General features: G+C 45.3%; 1 protein-coding gene across 2 annotated transcripts in view; it reads left to right on the top strand.

The window, feature by feature from the left end:
• Nucleotides 1-6,943: 6,943 nt before the first annotated feature.
• Nucleotides 6,944-21,934, top strand: part of JPT2 (Jupiter microtubule associated homolog 2) — a 33,574-nt gene continuing 18,583 nt past the window's right edge. Inside the window, exons 1-3 of one of the 2 annotated variants that reach the window (XM_039492490.1) lie at nucleotides 6,944-7,097; nucleotides 20,065-20,213; nucleotides 21,598-21,740. In XM_039492490.1, coding sequence (XP_039348424.1) covers nucleotides 7,054-7,097; nucleotides 20,065-20,213; nucleotides 21,598-21,740 — 336 coding nt within the window. In that variant the 5' untranslated portion in view covers nucleotides 6,944-7,053. Of the gene's footprint in view, nucleotides 7,098-19,704; nucleotides 19,862-20,064; nucleotides 20,214-21,597; nucleotides 21,741-21,934 lie in introns of those variants that run through there. The other variant, XM_039492491.1, reaches the window with a different exon arrangement.

Raw genomic sequence — 21,934 nt, 5'->3', positions numbered from 1 at the left:
TTCCCCTTGATGAACCCCCCCCCCCCTTCTTGATTGACTCATTCCCTGTAAGCAACCCACCCTCCCCCTTTGATTACAGCTTGCTTAAGGAAATAAAGTCACTATCGTTTAAAAATCATGTATTCTTTATTAATTCATTATAAAAAGAGGGAGAGAACTGAGAAGGTAGCCCGGGTGTGGTTTGGGAGGAGGATAGGAAGGAAGGAAAAGGCCACTAAAAAAATTCCACATTAATGACAGCCTTTTGGTTGGGTTGTCAATCCCCAGACATGTTAACAAACTTTTCCAAGTAACTTTACTGGCTGCGAATGCATCCCAAGTCCTCAGGGCAAATCAATCATTAAAAAACGCTTGCTTAAAAAACGTTTGATATTTACAAAGGTACACTCACCAGAGGTCCCTTCCATGGCTTCATTGTCTGGGATAGTGGCTTGGGAGGGCTGGGAGGGTAATTCCGTCTGGGTCAGAAAAAGCTCCTGGCTGTTGGTGCTAACGGAGTGCTGTGTGCTCTCTGCAAGGTCGTCCTCCTCTTCCTCCTCCTCATCTTCCCCGTCCGCATAATCCTCAGCCATGGCAGAGATTACAACCCCCACCTCGGAATCCACGGACAGGGGTGGGGTAGTTGTGGCGCAGCCCCCTAAAATTGCATGCAGCTCAGCATAGAAGCGGCATGTTTTTGGCCCTGCACCGGACCTTCTGTTTGCTTCTTTGGTTTTCTGGTAGGCTTGTCTGAGCTCCTTAACTTTCACTCTGCACTGAGTCCCTGCTATGGCCTTTTTCCATCATAGCCTTGGAAATTCTTTCAAATACTTTTTCATTTTGTCTTTTGGAACGCAGTTCTGTTAGCACTGAATCCTCTCCCCATATAGCGATCAGATCCAGTACCTCCCGTGTAGTCCATGCTGGAGCTCTTTTTCGATTCTCAGGAGACTGCATTGTTACCTGTGCAGATGAGCTGTGCGTGGTCACCTGTGCTGATGAGCTCTCCACGCTGGGAAAGCAGGAAATGAATTTCAAATGTTTGCGGGGCTTTTCCTGTGTACCTGGCCAGTGCATCCGAGTTCAGATTGCTGTCCAGAGCGGTCACAGTGGTGCACTGTGGGATACCGCCCGGAGGCCAATACCGTCGATTTGCGGCCACACTAACCCTAATCCGATATGGTAATACCGATATTAGCGCTACTCCTCTCATTGGGGAGGAGTACAGAAACCGATTTAAAGAGCCCTTTATATCGATATAAAGGGCCTCATAGTGTGGACGGGTGTGGCGTTAAATCGGTTTAACGCTGCTAAAATCGGTTTAAAAGCCTAGTGTAGACCAGGCCTAAGAAGGACTCTAGTCTGTGAAAGAAGCTTATTGGAACATCTCTGAGGGCAAGTGTGATGAATGTGCATAAGCCTTGTCAAGTAGTGTCAGGCTAAGTACTGATAGGCCTCAAACTTCCGGAAGTTGTAAGAAGCGAGTACAGTAGAATCCTGCAAGCATAAGCATAATCTATCTAGGAAGCTTTATAGACTAAGAAGGAAACTCTATAAAGGTTGATACAGGCTTGTGGTTACTATGCTCTGCAACCAGACACCACTTTAAACTGAATCGAGCATTTTTGAGTCTAGCAAATTGACCACTATTAGCCACATAGAGAAGAGATGAGATGAGCACTGGTGCACAGTTCATTAGTTCAAAACAACCGCAAATGCCACCCTGGAATATTTGGCCACCTTGATTGGTTGATTTGTTTTGAAGCACGGCCAGCAAATACCGTATCAATAAGATGCAGAGGCGTATGTGTGCATGTGTGTGTTGACCTAAAAGAAATCGCTCTTTGTCAGGCTCACATACACCCTCTGAACCAAAGGGACTTGCGCTTCACTGACTATTTGTGCCTGGCCAGCGCAGGAAATGGTCAACTGAAAGGTAACGTATCTTTGGACAAATGCAGGGTGAGATATAAAACTAAAACGGTCTGGTAATGCTCGAGCTGGTTAATCTTAAGTCTGTATTAATACTATAGGTTTAATCAATATATAGTAACTGTATATGTTTTGTGCCTTGCTGGAAACAGGTACAGCGTTGGTAAAGTTAATAGTTTATGAATCATAGTAGCTTTGCAAGCCGCTGTGCCTGTCTTCAGTATAAGTTACCATCAAGTTATCATAAAAGTCAATAAGAGTTTATAAATTGATTAGATAAAGTTATAAATAGGTTAAGGTTACTAAAATATAGTTAATCAATGTATTAGTATTGCATATGAACTTGTGTTGGTTGGGGATGGTTACAGTACATGTAAAGTCATTAGGCACATTGTCATTAGGCACATTCTGTCTGTGTTGCCTTTACAGTCATGTCATTAAAAACCTTTCTTAAGGAATAATTAGTTGTTAGTTTCTCTTTTGTGGACATTACTCAACCTCATTACATCTGTGTTGGGTGGTGGGAAGTAGTGATCACCTAGAGCCCCACTAAGGGCCTAACAGGAGCCCCCCTAGGGCTCTGATGAGTGCCTCCTCCTTCCATTAATCTCCACAGTAAGATTTACCTGTATTCAGTTTCTTAAATGTATTGGGCTTAAACTTGTGTGTTTTGTTTTATTTTGCTTGGTAACTTACTTTGTTCTGTCTGGTATTACTTGAAACCACTTAAATCCTACTTTTTATACTTAATAAAATCATTTTTGTTTATTAATTAACCCAGAGTAAGTGATTAATACCTGGGGGAGCAAACAGCTGTGCATATCTCTCTATCAGTGTTATAGGGGGCGGACAATTTATGAGTTTACCCTGTATAAGCTTTATACAGAGTAAAATGGATTTATTTGGGGTTTGGATCCCATTTGGGAGCTGGGTGTCTAGGTGCTGTAGATAGGTGACTTGCTGAGCAGTTTTTGGTTAAAGTCTGCAGCTTTGGGAGCGTGGACGAGACCTGGGTCTGTGTTGCAGCAGTCTAGCATGTCTGGCTCAGCAAGGCAGGGTTCTAGAGTCTCAAGCTGGCAGTGGAAAACTGGCTCAGAGTTAATTCCAGCACATCAGGTGACCGCCTGAAGGGGCTTTCTGTGACCGAACCCATTACAAGGACAATCCTATGTTTTGCAGGAAGGCCTCTTCTGTGTAAGGACCAGCTGGTGAAAGTTAGTCACACTTCTTTTTAAGCACAAATTTACTTAGTCTCTCTTATGCATAGCTAGAGTGTGTGTAAGTAGGATCTAATATACATCACAAAAGGCATCATGTCTGAATTTCATCATAAGACCTCTGGCTTTTTGTACTTTTTGGGGATCAGAGGAAAGGCAATCCACTTTGCACTCAGCATGTACATGAACTAGACTGGAGTGGGCAAACCATGGGCTGGATCCGCCCTCCCCCACCCTTTTAATTCGGCCCTTGAGCTCCCATTGGGGAGTGGGGTCTGGGGCTTGTCCTGCTCCAGCCAGGGTGCAGAGTCGGGGGCCGCTCCATGCAGCTCCTGGAAGCAGCAGCATGGCCCCTCTCCGGCTCCTACACATAGGGGCAGCCAGGAGGCTCCACTCTGCATGCTGCCCCCGTCCAAAGCGCCACCCCTGCAGCTTCCATTGGCCATTGACATGTTTTTACTTATTATGGTCAGTGCTAAAAAGAAGATACAGAGTAAGTGGGGAGTAAGTCATGAATACTCTTCCACACCTGTTCAAAGACTGAGGGTATAATTTAGCCTGCCAAATCTTTATTAATAATGGTGAAATGCAAAATAAGATTCAGCTTCACAGTGAGTATGGGATGGTTGGAGGACTAGGAGATAGAAAAGAAAAATTTTACTTGTAAATGGAGCATGTTTGATAGGGGCTTCAGGAAGACACAAATGTGGAACCCCACCCTGCTGTTTTCAGAACAGTCCCATGCTTCCACGCAGAGCTTGAACCACACGCAGAACTACAACTCTTGGCCACTACGATCACTGGAGCGAATGCTGGGAACAGCCTTTTTTACTAACCCTGTTAGGGATGGAACAACATCAACTGCCACTGAAGGAGTAGGCCCAACTGGGATGGATGGGGGCAGGCCTAGAGGCGCTTCAGCGGGCCTTGCCTTGGCCTAAGCAGGCCTGGCTAGGATCTGGACCTCACCTAGGATATAGGGAGACAATGGGTGAGGCAATATCATTTATTGAACCAACTTCTGCCTGCTGCCAGAGAGACAAGGCTTCCAGCTACCCAGAGCTTGTCTCTCACCAGCAGGGCCGGGTCTAGGTTTTTTGCCACCCCAAGCAAAAAAAAATTGGCTGATTTCCCATCCCCCCACCTCCCCCTTTTTTTTTTTTTGGCTTTTACACGTTTGCATTTTGCAATTTTTTTTTGACTGTTTAAAATTTAAAAAAAAATGAAATCAGAGAATTTGTAGTCAGCAAAAACAAAAAACTACATCTTTGGTCTGTGAATACACTAACCACAATCTGTTAATTTGTTCCTCATTTTTCATTTTTTTTCTTCATACTGGATGGCATAAATCAACTATTCGACTCATTAAATGGATATTCAAATATAGGATCTAGGTTTGAATGATTAATCATTGAATAATCATTAGTATTGCATCAGTAATTATTGTCGGCCATGTACTTGGATCTGATCCTATGTCAGTCTCCACCTTCTAATAATTGCTCTTCAGTTTTAGATTTGGATAACAGTTCTTCGTTTTTGGACTCTTCAGCTGAAGAAGTAAATCTTTGGATGGATTGTGATTGTTTGTCTTTATCAGTTAGCAAAGTTAATCTTTGGTCAGATTGTTCATCTTTATCAGTTGATAAAGATACTCTGGTTCGATTTGTCTTCATCAGTTGCTGAATAATCACTTTCAATGCATTGCTTAGAGCTTTCTCCTTGATTGTTGACTTTTTAAAAATACTTATTTGAAGTATGAGAGTTTTTCTAATTCTTTTTGCCATTTCTCTCTTTGTTGCCCGCAGGCAGCACTGGAAAGTCGATTTTGTCCTGGCATTTTAGCCCTATAACCACTGGTACCAATGCGACATGGAAATTGGCGCAAATGGCGCCGATAGGGCGGCACAGTACATACAAGTAATCATGATTTCTGATTTAATTAATAACTGTTAACGTTTACACATTTACGCACGTTCACATTACCAGTGACCGTGTCATGACGTGAGATGATATTTTTCATATCATACTCCTACCACACTACTAGAGATTTTTTTGATCTTCAGGTATTTTTTTTGTTATACATTGGTGGATTTTTCCAAAAAAAAGGATGGCCGGAATGCCGCCCCTGGAAATGTGCCATCCCAACCACATGCTTGCAGGGCCGGCTTTAGGAAGTGCGGGGCCCAATTCGAACATTTTCAGCGGGGCCCTGGCAGGGATGACTAAAAAAAAAAAAAAAATTTAAAAAAAAAAAGCCTTTCATTTCTTCCATGTATTATTTACTTTCCATAACTATATAAATAATAATATATAATTTTATGTACATTGCATCATATATGCTGTTGATTGGTTATTAATGACCGCCATTTCACATGTGTGGGTCCCCGCCAATCCCTGGGGGTGTGCACATGTGTGGGTCCCAGCTGCTCCCTGCCCCCCTCATTGAAGCAGGTGTGCAGGGTTACTGCCCTGGGAACTGCAGGGCAGCAGTGGACATGGGGCTGGTTGGAGGCAGGGCAGGGGCTGACTGGAGGTAGGGTCTGGCTGCAGGCAAGGCAAGGGGTGCAGGGCTGGCTGGAGACGGGGGTGTGCGGCGGGCTGGCTTCAGGCAGGGGGGTGCAGCAGGGGTTGGCTGGGGACAGGGCAGGGGGTGCGGGGCTGGGTGCAGGCAGGGCTGGTGCGGGCAGGGGTGTGTGTGGGGCTGGCTGGCTTTGGGCAGGGCCGCAGGGGGATGTGGCAGGGGTTGGCTGGAGACAGGGCAGGGGGTTTGGAAGGGGCTGGCTGTGGGCACGGGGTGCAGAGCTGGCTGCAGGCATGGTGGGCAGGGCTGGTGCGAGCAGGGCAGGGGGTGCAGCAGAGGCAGCTGGAGCCCCGGCCCTTTAAATAGCCCCCAAGCCCCCTGCTATTCCAGGGCTCTGGGGGCTATTTAAAGGGCCCAGGGCTCCCCTGCTTCTACCCCACTCCGGACCTTTTAAATAGAGAGCCCTGGGGAATGAATGGGGGCGGCGGGACTCCGGCGGCTATTTTAAGGACCGGGGTGGCAGAGACAGCTGGATCCCCAGCCCTTTAAATAGCCCCCGGAGCCCCCCGCTACCCCAGGGCTCTGGGGGCTATATAAAGGGCCCAGAGCTCCAGCCGGGAGAGCCGGGCTGCAGGGTAGGGCTTGCCGCGCTCCGGCCAGAGCTCCAGCCAGGGCCGTGGGGCCACGGAGCTTGCCGAGCTCCAGCCAGGAGAGCGGGGCTGCGGGGCTTGCCGAGCTCCAGCCAGCGCTTTGGTTAGGGGAGCAGGTCCACGGAAGACCCCGGAGCAGACAATAGCCGGAGTAAGTAAAAAAAATTTAAAAGGCGCCTAAGGCGCTGGGCCCGATTCCCAGGAATCGGGTGAATCGGCCTAAAGCTGGCCCTGCGTGCTTGCTTTGCTGGTGCCTTGAGCCAGTCCTGCTCACTGCAAAAGTTGGTCCAATAAAAGATATCTGGGGCCGGCGTGGCTCCAGATCCCCTGCCCTGGGCAGGCTGGGGAAGAATCCTAGGGACAGGCCTTCTTTAAGGAACAGAGAAGGGGGGAAGCGCCTAGACCTGTCCCGTTAAATATCGAGGGTTGCCCTCCTGGTCCTAGCCCCACACTTTGCCCAATGGCCGCGCGGCTTTTCCTGACTGGCAGGTGACTGCTCCAATGGGCAGAGGGGCAGGGTGAGCCACGGAGCTGTTGTTTTAAAGCTTCCCTCCCAGGTCGGGTGGGCGGGTACCTGTGGGAGTGTGCTGCGTGTGGTAGGCTGCTCGACGTGATTGGCGGACAGGCCAGCCAATGAGTTAGAAGGGCGGGCTAGGGAGCTACCTGTTGTCTAGTCTGCCGGAACGAGCTCCGCCAGCGAGAGAGAGCCGTAGAGTGGAGTCAGCAGCGCACGATTTTCCGGCTTACTGCTGCTATGTTCCAGGGGCCGGAGGCCGAGTCCGCCAAGCCCAGCTCTAGGTACCTGAGGTGGCAGGGCCCTGCCTTCCCCAGGGCGGGGCGCAGGGAGCGCAGGCTTCTGCCCCGCGGGGAGCGGCCCTGAGGACTGGGGAGGCCTCCTGGGCGGGCGGAGGCTGCGGGGTCGCTCCAGGGACGGAGCCCATACCCCGCTTCCCCTATCTGGGTGTTACCCTCCCCCCCCACCGCCAGGGGCGGAGGCAGGACGCCTGGGTTCAGTTCCTCGGGCTCCTGCATGTGACAGTGGGCAGGGCGGGGTGACCTTGTCCCTGCCTGGAGGGGGCGAGGTGAGTGCTCGCTCTCGTTTGAAGGGGCCGGGCGCTTACCCTCTATGGCTGCCTGCAGTGCGCTGGCCAGGCCTGGCCTGGGCGGGGCGTAGCGTAGCGTGGCGTGGCGTGGCGTGGGGGGAGGACGGGAAGCTCCAGTAGTTCCGATTACAGTAGCATCTCGAGGCTGCTCTAGGGAATGGGGCCCTATTGTGCTGGACACTGTAAACACGTGTTCTGTGTGCCGGAGAACGTCCCGGCGGTTCTCGTGCCTGCCCGGATTACTACCAGGCTTTGGCGGCGCTGGGTATGTGAGAGTCGGTGACTAGGAATCCTGACCCCACTCCTTGCTGGAGTCTTTCCATGGGGAATGACACTGCTGGTCTGCCCCTCGCTGGCTCCTAGGAAGGATTCTAGTCCTGGAAGAAGGGACAGGCTACCTGGTGCCACTTCCCTCAGGGTTACCATAGGTTGGCTTACGGATCATGCTGTTTGGTACTGTGTATGTCTCTGAAGAGATCGGTGCGGCAGCAAGCTTAATGTTGAGTTTCTTTATGAGCAAATACCCTTACAATGTGTCTGCACGCTTCCTTCCTTCTCAATTGGGCCACGTGGCTTTGTGATATGGTGGAAGGAGACTAGTTTTACTTTTGAATTTGCAGTTTAAGTTTCTTTTTTAAAAAACAGTTAGGAAATTATGAGGCCCCTTTTTAGTTTATCTAACTTTCAAAGTCCAAAATAAGCTATAACTTGAATTTGGAAGGGCTGCCATGAAAACTGCACACTCAGTATAACCCCTGAAGAGTTTTCTGTTTTCACTTTTGGCAGCTTGGGAACTGTTTTCTTCGTAACTCATAGGTTGTATGGCATGGAGTCTGGACTGTAGAGAAGAACTCTTCTAATAAGAAACCATGAAGCTGTGGTTGCAGAAACAATCTGTATCGTGGCAGTGTTTACACTGCGTTTGGAAGGCAAAATCTTCTTCAGCTGTTGATACAGTAACACAAACACTTATTTGAGTGGATCTTCAAATAAGGCAGGCATCTGATTTGCTAATGCTGCAGTGCATCATATATTGGATCTATGCCCTATTGCTTTGTTGTGGTCTCTGAGATGGTTCCTGTATCTATGAACAAATGAAATTCACATCACTAGTCATATAGAACTTTCCCCCCAAAACTTATTCTAGTCAGCATGCTGACCAATTTATTAATTGATAATACAGATACCCTTTGCCATTGTCATGTTTAGGGGCCTGTTTTATTTGTGTGCCTAATTCAAAATCAATCATCAACATCTGGAAGCATGGCAAAATAAATCCTCTTAACACAGACTCTCTGTAAGACAGCAAGCCTCTAAAAGGAGGTAAAAACTACTCTTTGCATAGTGATTTATTTTTTTTTAGTAATTTCATACAATGAGGCACACTGAACACCATTATAAAACTTTTCATATTAAAGCTGCTGTCTGAGTAACTTTCCAGACAAGAAACCTACTTCAAGGATGGTTCTTCACCATCACCATCACCCAGATTGCTATAGCATGTTAAATGTTAAATCATCTTTAAAGTAATAGAGCCAAAAGAATATCCAAATGACAGATTTATCATTTTAAAAGCAGTTATGGCAAAGAATTATTTAGTACCTTTTTTACCATACATTTTGAATCATCATTCCTGGTTGGCTTTTGGTGCTGCAGTAATAGTAGTTCTGTGCTGCTCTGTCTTATGCATCTTCAACAAAACTGTGTGTGCCAACTTCAGTTTCCTTTAGAACTAATTTATTTTTTGCTTTGTACATTACTTGTCTTCTCTTCACCTAGCAGCTAAAGTCTTGCTCTGACTGTTGTGTATTGATTTGGAACACAAAGATGCCTCTTCTAAATCAGTAATGGCAGAGCAGAAGAACATTGTGTTTCTCTGGGAGTAGGTATTTAGTAAAACCCCTATTTGCTTACTGGACTAAAAAGCTATAACTTAGCAAGCAGTATTTAATGAGTAATAACTCCTTGGGTATGATGAAAGATAGTAAAGCTGGAGGTCTGGTTTAAAGATGTTGCATTTTGTCATAAACATCAGGTATTGGAAGCTTCCATTCAAAGAACTAGCTGTTGGAGTTGAAGTGGCAAGAAGATACTGTCCTTATCACATCACATCTTTCAGATATTCAAACTTCAAATGTACTAATGTTTCAGACAACTTCCTAAGTCCTAGAAGTTTAAAAACTAACGTGCCATGCTTTGTCCCCTCCCTGACTTACTTAAAAAAAAAAAGTGTATAAAGGATTTTAAATGAGTACAGCAGTACAAAGAGTTTAACTTTGTTCCTCTAGATGACTTGTCACACTATCAGCCAGTAGACCAGCTCCAGCTTATTTCCAGTATTGACACCTATGACAGATTCAGGTTCTGCAGAAAGTGAACTTTCACTTTTTAAAAAGCCTCTATCCTTTATGGCTGCAAAGAAAACAGTCCAAATGGAAATAGTTTGTAGCATTTTCTTAACCTGAAACAGTTCTAAGAATCATAAAATGGACTTGTTGCATTTCTCTGAAGCATGTGGTTCTTGTTCATAGAATCTCAGGGTTGGAAGGGACCTCAGGAGGTCATCTAGTCCAACCCCCTGCTCAAAGCAGGACCAATCCCCAACTAAATCATCCAAGACAGCGCTTTGTCAAGCCAGGCCTAAAAAACCTTTAAGGAGGGAGATTCCACCACCTCCCTAGGTAATCCATTCCAATGCTTCGCTATCCTCCTAGTGAAAAAGTGTTTCCTAATATCCAATCTAAACCTCCCCTACTGCAACTTGAGACCATTACTCCTTGTTCTGTCATAAGGTACCACTGAGAACAGTCTAGATCCATCCTCTTTGGAACCCCCTTTCAGGTACTTGAAAGCAGCTATCAAATCCCCCCTCATACTTCTCTTCTGCAGACTAAATACTACCAGTTCCCTCAGCCTCTCCTCAGAAGTCATGTGCTCCAGCCTCCTGATCATTTTTGTTGCCCTCCGCTGGACTCTTTCCAATGATTCCACATCCTTCTTGTAGTGTGTGGCCCAAAGCTGGACACAGTACTCCAAATGAGGTCTCATCAATGCCAAATAGAGGGGAATGATCACATCCCTCGATCAGCTGGCAATGTGCCTACTTATACAGCCCAAAATGCAGTTAGCTTTCTTGGTAACAAGTCTCATATCAAGCTTCTTGTCCACTGTAATACCTAGGTCCTTTTCTGTAGAACTGTTGCCTAGCCACTTGGTCCCTAGTCTGTAGCAGTGGATGGGATTCTTCCGTCCTAAGTGCAGGACTCTGCACTTGTCCTTGTTGAACCTCATCAGGTTTCTTTTGGCCCAGTCCTCTAATTTGTCTAGGTTCCTCTGTATCCTATCCCTACCCTCCAGCATATCTACCACTCCTCCCAGTTTAGTGTCATCTGCAAACTTGCTGAGGGTGCAATCCATGCCATCCTTCAGATCATGAATGAAGATATTGAACAAAACAAGCCCCAGAACTGACCCTTGGGGCACTCCACTTGATACTGGCTGCCAACTAAATTGGAGCCATTGATCACTACCCATTGAGCCCAATGATCTAGCCAGCTTCTATTTACCTTACAGTCCATTCATCTAGCCCATACTTCTTTAACTTGCTGGCAAGAATACTGTGGGAGACTGTATCAAAAGCTTTGTTAAAATCAAGGAATAACATGTCCACTCCTTTCCCCTCATCCACGTAGCCAGTTATCTCCTCATCGAAGGCAATTAGATTAGTGAGGCATGACTTGCCCTTGGTGAATCCATGCTGACCATTCCTGATCATTTTCCTCTCCTCTACGTGCTTCAAAATTGATTCCTTGAGGACCTGCTCCATGATTTTTCCAGGGACTGAGATGAGGCTGACTGGCCTGTAGTTTCCCAGACCCTCCTCCTTCCCTTTTTCCAGCCATCCAGGAACTTCCCCAGATTGCCATGGGTTTTCAAAGATAATGGCCAATGGCTCTGCAATCACATCCACCAACTCCTTTAGCACCCTTGGATGCAGCACATCAGTCCCTATGGACTTGTGCTCGTCCACCTTTTCTAAATAGTCCTGAACCACTTCTTTCTCCACACAGGGCTGGTCACCTCCTCCCCATACTGTGCTGCCCAGTACAGTAGTCTGGGAGCCGACCTTGTTCGTGAAGACAGAGGCAAAAAAAGCATTGAGTACATTAGCTTTTTCCACATCCTCTGTCACTAGGTTGCCTCCCCAATTCAGTAAGGGGCCCCACACTTTCCTTGACCTTCTTGTTGCTAACATACCTGAAGAAACCCTTCTTGTTACTGTTGACATCCCTTGCTAGCTGCATCTCCAAGTGTGATTTGGCCTTCCTGATTTCACTCCTGCAGGCCTGAGCAATGTTTCTACTCCTCCCTGGTCCCCAATCTTGCGCTTCTTGTAAGCTTCTTTTTTGTGTTTAAGATCAGCAAGGATCTCACTGTTAAGCCAAGCTGGTTGCTTGTCGTATTAACTATTCTTTCTACACATGAGCATGGTTTGTTCCTGCAACTTCAATAAGGATTCTTTAAAATACAGCCAGCTCTCCTGGACTCCTTTCCCCGTCATGTTGTTCCCCCAGGGGATCCTGCCTATCAGTTCCCTGAGGGAGTCAAAGTCTGCTTTTCTGAAGTCCAGGGTCCCTATTCTGCTGCTCTCCTGTTTTCCTCGTTTCAGGATCCTAAACTCAATCATCTCATGGTCTCTGCCTCCCAGGTTCCCATCCACTTTTGCTTTCCCTACTAATTCTTCCCTGTTTGTGAGCAGCAGGTCAAGAAGAGCTCTGACTCTAGCATCTGCACAAGGAAATTGTCCTCTACACTTTGTAGCGCAGTGTTCTGACTTTTGATATGAATTAACTTGCTATTTGTTTATATAACCTGTAGTGTGTAATTAGAGGCTAATGTCCTACTTCTGACCTTTGTTTAGCTATACATGGATGCTTTGATGTCTCCAGGATGGCTAAAATGGTTTAAGTGAAGTCTAAGTTAAACAAATGGTTAGCTGTTGCTACTTTTCCCTGTCTTCTAATGTTGTAGTCTTAAAATTAGAAACCAGATGATTAATACAATCACTGTGACAGAGGCAAGAGTTTCCCCATTGTTAGAATTTCAGATTTTACACAAGGTTTCTTATTTAAAGAGAAATCTTCAGCTCTGATCCTATACACATTTATACGCACTTATTTGAGATCAACATGACTGTGTATTTAATACCTGAATTCCTTTAATACTTAGAAGCCCCAGTCATGGGCCAAGAACCTGTTGTGCCAGGTGCTATATAAACAGAACAAAAAGATGGGCCCTGTCTCAAAGTGCTTACAATTTAAGTGTTTTCAGGGCCTTGAAATGCTTATCTATGCCAAGAGTTTAGGTTCAGGGCCTTATTAGCCTCCTCTGTTAGAAAGCAACCAGAAACCTCAGAACACTAAGGTAATAAGCTTTGCTCTAACTGCAGCACACACCACCTTTTGATAAACTGAGGATTCACAAATCAAGAAAGCTGAAATACTTCAGGGTTTGGAATGGCACCAGACATCTTCTGGATGAAGCGGTTCAAAAGGAGAAGACCCAGGCCAAGACTTGAGTCTAACTTCAGGCACCCATTTTTAAGTCCATATATTAGGTACCTAAACAAACTAACCTGTTTTTCAACGTGCTGAGCACCCAACAGCACCCACTGTTTTGAATAAAGATATTTTTAATACTTTATTCTTTGCGTACAGCAGTTTGTAAAATTTAGATAAGACATCTACAGGGACACTGAAGTCAGTGGCTGAAATAGCATAAAGTTTATATTTAAACTAAAATGGCATTAAGCACAAATTTTCAAGTTAAACTGAGGCTTTGTCAAACTAATTTTTTTTAAAAAAAGAGCCAGGTATAAGTTTTTGTCCCACACATCTTTTTTCGGTTGACCAAAACCATCTACAGCAGGGGTCTCAAACACGCGGCCCGCAAGGTTATTTTCTATGCCCCCCCCCCCAGCATTTACCTAGAGCTGCTCCGGCAGCAGGGCAGGCTCCCTGCCTGCCTGCCCTGCCCCCGTGCCGCTCCAGGAAGCGAACAGAACCTGGGGGAGGAGAAGCGCGGGGTGTGTGTTGATGTTGCTTCAGGCACCGCCCCCAGCAGCTCCCATTGGCCGGGAATGGGGAACTGCGGCCAATGGAAGCTGCAGGGGGCAGTGCGTGAAGCAACAGCAAGACACACATCTGTGTCCCTGCTCCCCCACGTTTCAGCCGCTTCCTGGAGCGGCATGGGGACAGGGAAGGCAGGCAGGGAGCCTGCCCTGCCCCTGGTGCATGCCGGGCCAGAGCCCGCCCCCCAACACCTCCTGCAGTCGAACTCCCTGTCCTGAGCCCCTTGCCACACCCCTCCTGCACCCCAACCCACTGCCCTGAGCCCCCTGCTGCACCCTGCACCCCTCCTGCACCCTAACCCCCTTCCCTAAGCTGCCTGCCGCACCCCTCCTGCACCCCGATCCCCTGCGCCCTGCCACACCCCTCACCCCCTGCACCCCACACCCCAACTCCCTGCCCTGAGCCCCCTGCCACACCCTTCCTGCACCCCAATCCCCTGCCCCCTGCCACACCCCTCACCCCCCTGCACCCCACACCCCAACTCCCTGCCCTGAGCCCCCTGCCACACCCCTCCTGCACCCTGACCCCCTGCTGCACCCCTCATTCTTTCTGCACCCCCTGGGGGTAGGGAGGGGGTGGAGTTGGGGTGGGGATTTTGGGGAAGGGGTTGGAATGTGGGCAGGGAAGGGGCGGGAAGAGGAGGGGCAGGGGCGGGGCCTCATGGAAGGGGTGGAGTGGGGGCAGGGCCGAGGGCAGCGGCGGGGAAGGGGAGGTGTCAGTAATGCGGCCCTCGGGCCAATGTACTAGTCCTCACGTGGCCCTCATGGTCATTTGAGTTTGAGACCTCTGATCTACAGAACAGGTACTGGTTATTTGTGATGCTCCAGAAGCAATAAGAGACTAAAAGGAAGTCTGAATCAACAAAAATTTCATAAAGTTAATCTTCAAACTGTATCAGACTTTTTGCCAGAGTTCTTTTGGTATCTTTATGCCTGTTTTTCTGCTACAATTCCACTTTAAAGTTGGAAAAAAGAGCAAGCATTTCAGTCCTAGGACATGTAAAAACTTCTTTGGTGATGGGGTCACAAGTTTTCTAGTTTAAGATCAGACTTCATTAACCATTCTAGGGTTTACAGTGGACAAATGTAGTCCAGTGAAAGCCAAGCTTTCAGCAAACAGAATGCAGCCATAATAAGACTGCAGCGAGGGAGACAGGAATAAGTGCATGGAGAGGTGGTTATAGTAGAATCAGATTAGTGAAGCCTAGCAACAAGTACCAACAGCTAAGGCTTGCCCCTGGAGTAGTAGGTCCGTAGCTTTAATCAGTGCCTAGGTCAGCTGCCTTTACCTCCTACGTTTGAGTAGCAAATTTATCTTGTACAAAAAAGGAGTCGCATCAGCAATGTGATGGAACCCAGAGCAGCAGAAAGGAAAAGTTAGCCTGTTACACAGTACGCTTTAGTTAGGAATTGTGGGAAAGGACAAGAATCTATGGCGGTTACAACTAACCCTAGGGACATTTCTCATGATGCAGTTCTTTCCCCTTTACCACCAAGTGCCTCCAGATCTTGGAGCAAACATCATCATCTGGTTCACAGCCTAAATTAAGCATTTTTTTGTTTTAAAAAAAAAACAACTCAATTCAGAGTAACTGCAAGCACCTCATTCCACTCTAAATTATGTTTTACCTCAGCTAAATCTTTAGTGCAATACATCTCCTTCATATGGATAACACAATCCTGTCAGATTCCAATACTACAGACACAAAGGAAGATATGAAAGAGCCGGTTTCTGTGCTGTGCATAATAAAAGCAACACCTAACTCAAGCAGCAGGTACACAGTCTATATTCAGTGCAGCATCTTGTAGCCTGCTGCCATGTATCCCCGTTTCTATGAAGCTTGACTTCAGTTACACAAAATAAATGGCAGCATTTCAGATCTCCTGAAAAGGGAAGTAGTTCCAGTCTGTTACAAGGGGGCCGGGGGGGGGGGGGGGGTGGAGGGTGGCAGAAAGTTCCCCTTTTGTGTTCAGAGCAATTTCTTCCATCAAAATAAGCCTTTGTTGCATTTTGCTTTCACCGGTTTCATTAATTTTTTACACTTCCTAGTCTCACTGTGAACACCAGTTTGCTGAGATTTTTAGCTACAAACTCAAACACAACAGGTAAGGCCTTTTGCTCATGATGTATCAGGTTCGAGTTTAAGGTTGAATTTGTCACAATGCTAAGCTAATCAGTTCTCCAGCTGAGTGAGCTATATTTTTCTAGCTATTTTAAAAAGAACTAAATTGCTATCAAAACATACATAAGAAAACCATGTTAGAAAGAGTCAGCTTTATCTAAGCGCTGTATTTACACAAAGCCAACTTATGGCTTGAGGTCATCTGAGTGACCAAAAACCATAACACAGGAGCTGGGGGGAGGAATTTCTGTAAAGAAGAGCAAATGAGGACATACCAAGACACTAATGGAGCCGGTTAAGAGATTTACTTTTTGTGGTCTTGTTGTTTTAAGAACTATAGCACTTATGTATGGCCAGAGGATGAGGGATAGAAAGGGAGAAGTCTAAGAATACTGCCAAAGATATACAGGAAAAAGAAATGCATAGCTTAATTTAGAAGTTATACACTGACTTAGAAGAAATTCCTGCTGTTAGAATTCTTGTTAGCATGCACGTTTGCAGGAGAGCAAGGGTATAAACCCTCATTGTATTAAGAGGGTCAGTTTAAGTGTACTCCCAAATGGGACCATGCATTCCAACACCCTATTACATGGGAAACGAACCTAGGTTCTGTGGCAAGATTTCCTGATTCTGTGGCTGACTGGAAATTCTGCAACAGCTGATATTTAATTCATTAAAAGCCAAAAGCTTAAAATGAAGATTAATAGTCAATATATTAATCCCTTTGCTATTTTGATATTAAATTCAATATTATGCGGTCCTCACATTTTCAGCTATCAATATGACAATGATTTTTGTATTGATAGCTTCTGATGCAGTTATTCATTAACAGGAGCAAAACTGGAAGTTGCTAGTTGCACAGAGAGGCTGTTTGGGATTGTGGGATAATGTCATTTTTGCTAATATTAACCAGCAGTGACAAGTTCTCATTATTAGTCTTCAGTATACACCCCTCAAAAGGTATTGTTCGGGCTCTCTGCCGATTTAGGCAGAAGCCAATGCACCTGTTATACTTAGGTCACATCTTTAATATTTACTTCAAAACAAAGAGGTCCAGAAAAAGTTTAAGTTAGAACCTACATTTGGTGCATTATTTATGACAAGTGGTATTCCACAGTTGGAACTGGGAATGGAATACACCAGGAGATACTGCATGTGCTAACTACCCTCGCTCCAGAGCAGACTTCCCAAGGATAAAAATGGGATGTTTGCACAACACTAGAGAGTAGAATATAACCATTATGTAATAAATAAAAAGCTATTTACAAAGTTACTGCATTCAATAGATGGGAGAAATGATGCAGAGCACTTTTAGGAACATTTCTGCTTATGTGCATGCATTTGCTCAGTTTATATACACAACTGTGGTAGCTGCTCCCATAAATTCATACCCAAGTTAGCTAAATATAATAAATCAGATTTCACAGTTAACACTCCCTTACAGCACTTGTGGAAGAAATCCTCCTCACTGAAGTTTCCCTAGTGAGCATGGGACCTAAGACATCAATTTTGGCAGTTCTTGTATCTTAAAAAATGTTTCTAGCCCTTTTAATTGCTAAGAACTTTCAAAAACATGAAGCAAAGCCCAACACTGGTTTACATGTCTTCAGGGATCAGACAGCTTCAGATACATGAAGCTGTCAATTTACATGTCGTCATGTAAACCAAGTGGCAAAGTTTTCAGAGAGATCATTTTCACAGCAGCTAGTCAGAGCTCTGTGGCCATAATTTTGTTAAGACTGAGGCAGGCACTTTAGGGTTTGACAAAACCTTTGTCTTTCATGCATACTTTAAACCCCCCCCTCCCCCCAAGAAAGACAAAAGTTTTGCTGACGCAAGTGGCAGCATGAACGTGGCTTTGTTGGCAGGAGCACTCTCCTGAGGACAAAAAGTTAATGCTGCTCCTGGGGCTGGAAGTATTTTGTCGGCACATGCCGACTTTTAGCGACAAGGCTGTCTCAACACAGCCTTGTTGCTAAAAACTGCATGGTGCAGACAAGCCCTAAGTTACTTACTCATGGGTGGGGGAGGGGGGAAGAGGGGGATTAAATTGTGTGGGAGGGTAGTATAGCAAGGACTTCTTCTCAAGAGCCAGGAAGCTGGGGGAGAAGTAAGAAGACCCATTCCCTCACTGCAGCCAGAAGTCTTTGCACTTGAGAGAATAGAAAGGCTCTTTTCAATTGTGTAGCCCCTGCACCTTGCTGGTCTCCCCATACCTCATCTACATCTAACAAACAAATACAGATGTACAAACTCCCAGAGATTAACAGGAAGATAGGAACTGCTGCACTGGCTCACTCCAGTGACCCATCTAGCCTAGTCTCCAATAACAAAGAGGAGAGGCTGAGGGAACTGGGATTGTTTAGTCTGCAGAAGAGAAGAATGAGGGGGGATTTGATAGCTGCTAAAGAGGATGGATCTAGACTGTTCTCAGTGGTACCTGATGACAGAACAAGGAGTAACGGTCTCAAGTTGCAGTAGGGGAGGTTTAGATTGGATATTAGGAAACACTTTTTCACTAGGAGGATAGCGAAGCATTGGAATGGATTACCTAGGGAGGTGGTGGAATCTCCCTCCTTAAAGGTTTTTTAGGCCTGGCTTGACAAAGCGCTGTCTTGGATGATTTAGTTGGGGGTTGGTCCTGCTTTGAGCAGGGGGTTGGACTAGATGACCTCCTGAGGTCCCTTCCAACCCTGATATTCTAAGATTCTTGTTCTGTCATCTGCCACCACTGAGAACAGCTGAGCTCCATCCTCTTTGGAGCCTCCCTTCTAGTAGTTGATGGCTGCTATCAAATTCCCCCTCACTCTGCTCTTCTACAGACTAAACAAGCCCAGTTCCCTCAGCCGCCTCTTGTAAGTCATGTGCCCCATCCCCCTGATCATTTTCATTGCCCTCTGCTGGACTCCCTCCAATTTGTCCACATCCTTTCAGTAGTGGGGGGCCCCAAAACTGGATGCAATATTCCAGATGTGGCCTCACCAGAATAGAGGGAATAATCACTTCTCTTGATCTGCTGGCAGTGCTCTTACTAATGCAGGAATGGTGGTACGGCCACATCTTGAATATTGCATACAGATGTGGTCTCCACATCTCAAAGATATACTGGCATTAGAAAAAGTTCAGAAAAGGGCAACTCAAATGATTACGCATTTGGAACGGGTCCCATATGAGGAGAGATTAAAGAGGCTAAGACTTTTCAGCTTGGAAAAGAGACTGGGGGGGGGTATGATAGAGGTATATAATCATGAGTGGTGTGGAGAAAGTGAATAAGAAAAAGTTATTTACTTGTTCCCATAATATAAGAACTAGGGGCCACCAAATGAAATTAATGGGCAGCATGTTTAAAACCAATAAAAGGAAGTTCTTCACACAGTGCGCAGTCAACCTGTGGAACTCCTTGCCTGAGGAGGTTGTGAAGGCTAGGACTATAGCAGGGTTTAAAAGAGAATTAGATAACTTCCATGAATTTAAGTCCATTAATGGCTATTAGCCAGGATGGGTAATGAATGGTGTCCCTAGCCTCTGTTTGTCAGAAGGTGGAGATAGATGGCAGGAGAGAGATCACTTGATCATTACCTGTTAGGTGCCCCATAGGGAGTTAACCTGGCATTGGCCACTGTCGGTAGACAGGATACTGGGCTGGATGGACCTTGGTCTGACCCAGTATGGCTGTTCTTATGCTTGCTAGAAATTGACCCCAATAAACATCACATTGTCTGTACTTTGGACTTCTGGTCTTTTGCTGTTTGCTGTCTGTATGGCAAGAACCAGGGAAGTGGGAGGGTGAAGGGAAAGCCTTCTAACATAGGGCTGACTCTAATCTTGCTTTAGCAAATATATCTGTCTTCCTTCACTTGCAGACTATCTCTACGTTTGCTTTGCTCAAGTGGAAACTACAGATAAATCTACACTTTTTTATAAAGAAAATGTCAAGCCAAAGGAAATGTTGCTGTGTATTAACATGAGGGTTATATCCAAGTTCTGGAATGTAACCCTTCAGGCTGCAATTATTACAGTAGTATGAGGTCACAAAGGGATTATATTCAGGCATATTCTGGTCAGAACTAATATCTGTGTCAAACTAATTACTAGAATAACATTCTGAATAATTTATGTTCTGGAAGAGGCAGATATGGCACCCCACTACTGCTCAGTGTTGACTTACAAGTGTTTGTCATAGTTTGTCAAGGACCAACCAGACAGGTATGTGAATTTTAATGATAGACCTGCACAGAGTATTTCTAACTCTGGTCTGCTAATCCTAAACTATGTAGTATAAAAATTTGAGCACTTTAACCAAATTTAATCTTAACTTTGGGGATGGGGAGGAATGTGGCAAACATGCTGAATGCAGTAGACTTCAAATAAGTTGGCATCTGTCAGTAACTGTTAATGTTCTGCAACAGAGTATTGAAACCCCCTGGAGGAGGCTCTAGTAATCTGTTTGGGAACACAGAAGAAGTTTCCTCTTCCAGCAGACCACACAGAATGGCATCTAGCATCTTTGGAGCAGCTGAGGAACCTCAGAACTTTCCAAAAAGAACATACCCTCCAGGTGAGAACACTAGTTTCCTCAGGGAAACCACTGAGGAGAAGAGGTATAGCTGATTCTGGGTTGGAAGATATATTTGGTTCTTGTACAATGTTCATGTTCCAGCTGAGTATCCTAGAGCAATGTATCAGGTAAATACCAATTGAACAGCAATTTTTGCTGTCCCTGTAAACTATACACTGCTGCTAGCTGACTGAGCTTGTGCACTAAACCCAGTCAGGGAGCATTCAATCATGAGTGCTGAGTTTAGCTCTAAACTGAACTTGTGCTGTAAAATAGAGTACTTTTTCTCCTGATGAGCCATCAGGCTGACCTTATTAAATATAGGGATTGGGGAAATCATTAATCTACCCACTAGGCTTAAAGGACTTAAAACATTGAACAAAGCTAATGTGGGATAAGAGTTTTGGTAGCCTTTTTTCTGCCTACAGGCAGAAATGAGACTACTCGGCCCACTTATAAGAACCTTGGAGTAGCCATTTTTAAGCTTGAAATAGAACTCTTATAATTGCAATGTGTAAACATACACGAGGGTGATGTTTCTGCTTGCATATTTAGTGTGAGCTTTTGTTACATGGATAGTTTTAGTGGTGGTAAGCTTGCCAGCAGTGAAATATGGGGCATTAGGTAAATAGTTACCATTAGTCCAATATGGCAGCTATTAACTATACAAACCACTGATGAAAACTTACTGTTTGTTCAATTCTGTGCAGTAATTTCACTTCAAAGCATGAATTAGAATGGCATGTACAGTTAGATTGCTACATTGGACTTTACTAGAAGTTCTTGGTTTAAAATTTTTTTTCTTTTACTAAAACCATAGGCAACTTTCTAGCCCTGCCTGTTTGTAGCCATTGAGATGTAAGTGCTCAAGACTATACAGTAACTACTGTATGATTTCTAAGTCTGTGTCTGCATTGGCAGAACTCAGGCCTTTAGTTTTCTGGCCTAAGCTATAGCATAGGTATGATACCACCAGGTTGCCCAATCCTAGTAGAGAATTGGAGATCTTTCCTAATGTAGCCACCATATAATGTCGGGGTGGGGAGGAGGCAGATCGGGGAGAGACTTGGAGGATTCATTCCAGAGACTTTTCCAGCTGAAATGGTGACATACACAAAGAAACTACTTCAGCTGTAACAGATATAAATCCAAGATTTTTTTTCTGAATCCTGGTGACACAAGTCTTTTAAATATTTTCAGGATATTGTAGTAAGCAAAAGTCTAGGATTTCTGGACAGATTCAGTTAGTGATACCGAAAACCTCAAACTTGGATATTTGACTTTTTTAAATCACATCTTAGTTAACGTTTTTTAAAGAAAGTTATAAAGGAAGAATAGAAAACAGTTAAAACCCTTTTCCAAGTAACTGTTCGTTACCTTGCAGGGGGGAAAGGAAGTGGTATCTTTGAGGATCCTAGCCCTGTCCAGTCTCGTCAACGCATGAATCCGCCTGGTGGGAAGACAAGTGATATCTTTGGGTCTCCAGTACCGGCCAGCCCTGTTCGAGCACACCCAAACAAACCCAAGGTATTTGTACTGCTGTGGCTGTGAAAATGGTTAGAAAAAATTGCTAACAGGGCTTGCTATAATCTGGTAGAGTTAGTACGTAGGAGCCTTGTTCCTAACATTATGTGGCATGTTAGTCCTACGTTATGCCTCAGGAAACCCAACATTAGTAAGCACTGCTTCCACAACCCTCTTCTAGTCAAGGATCCCTTGTT

The sequence above is a fragment of the Mauremys reevesii genome, linkage group 10 (genome assembly GCF_016161935.1).
Source record: "Mauremys reevesii isolate NIE-2019 linkage group 10, ASM1616193v1, whole genome shotgun sequence".
Classification (NCBI taxonomy): Eukaryota; Metazoa; Chordata; order Testudines; family Geoemydidae; genus Mauremys; species Mauremys reevesii.
The sequence above is the reverse complement of the archived record's forward strand: the minus strand, read 5'-3'. Positions and strand labels throughout refer to the sequence as shown.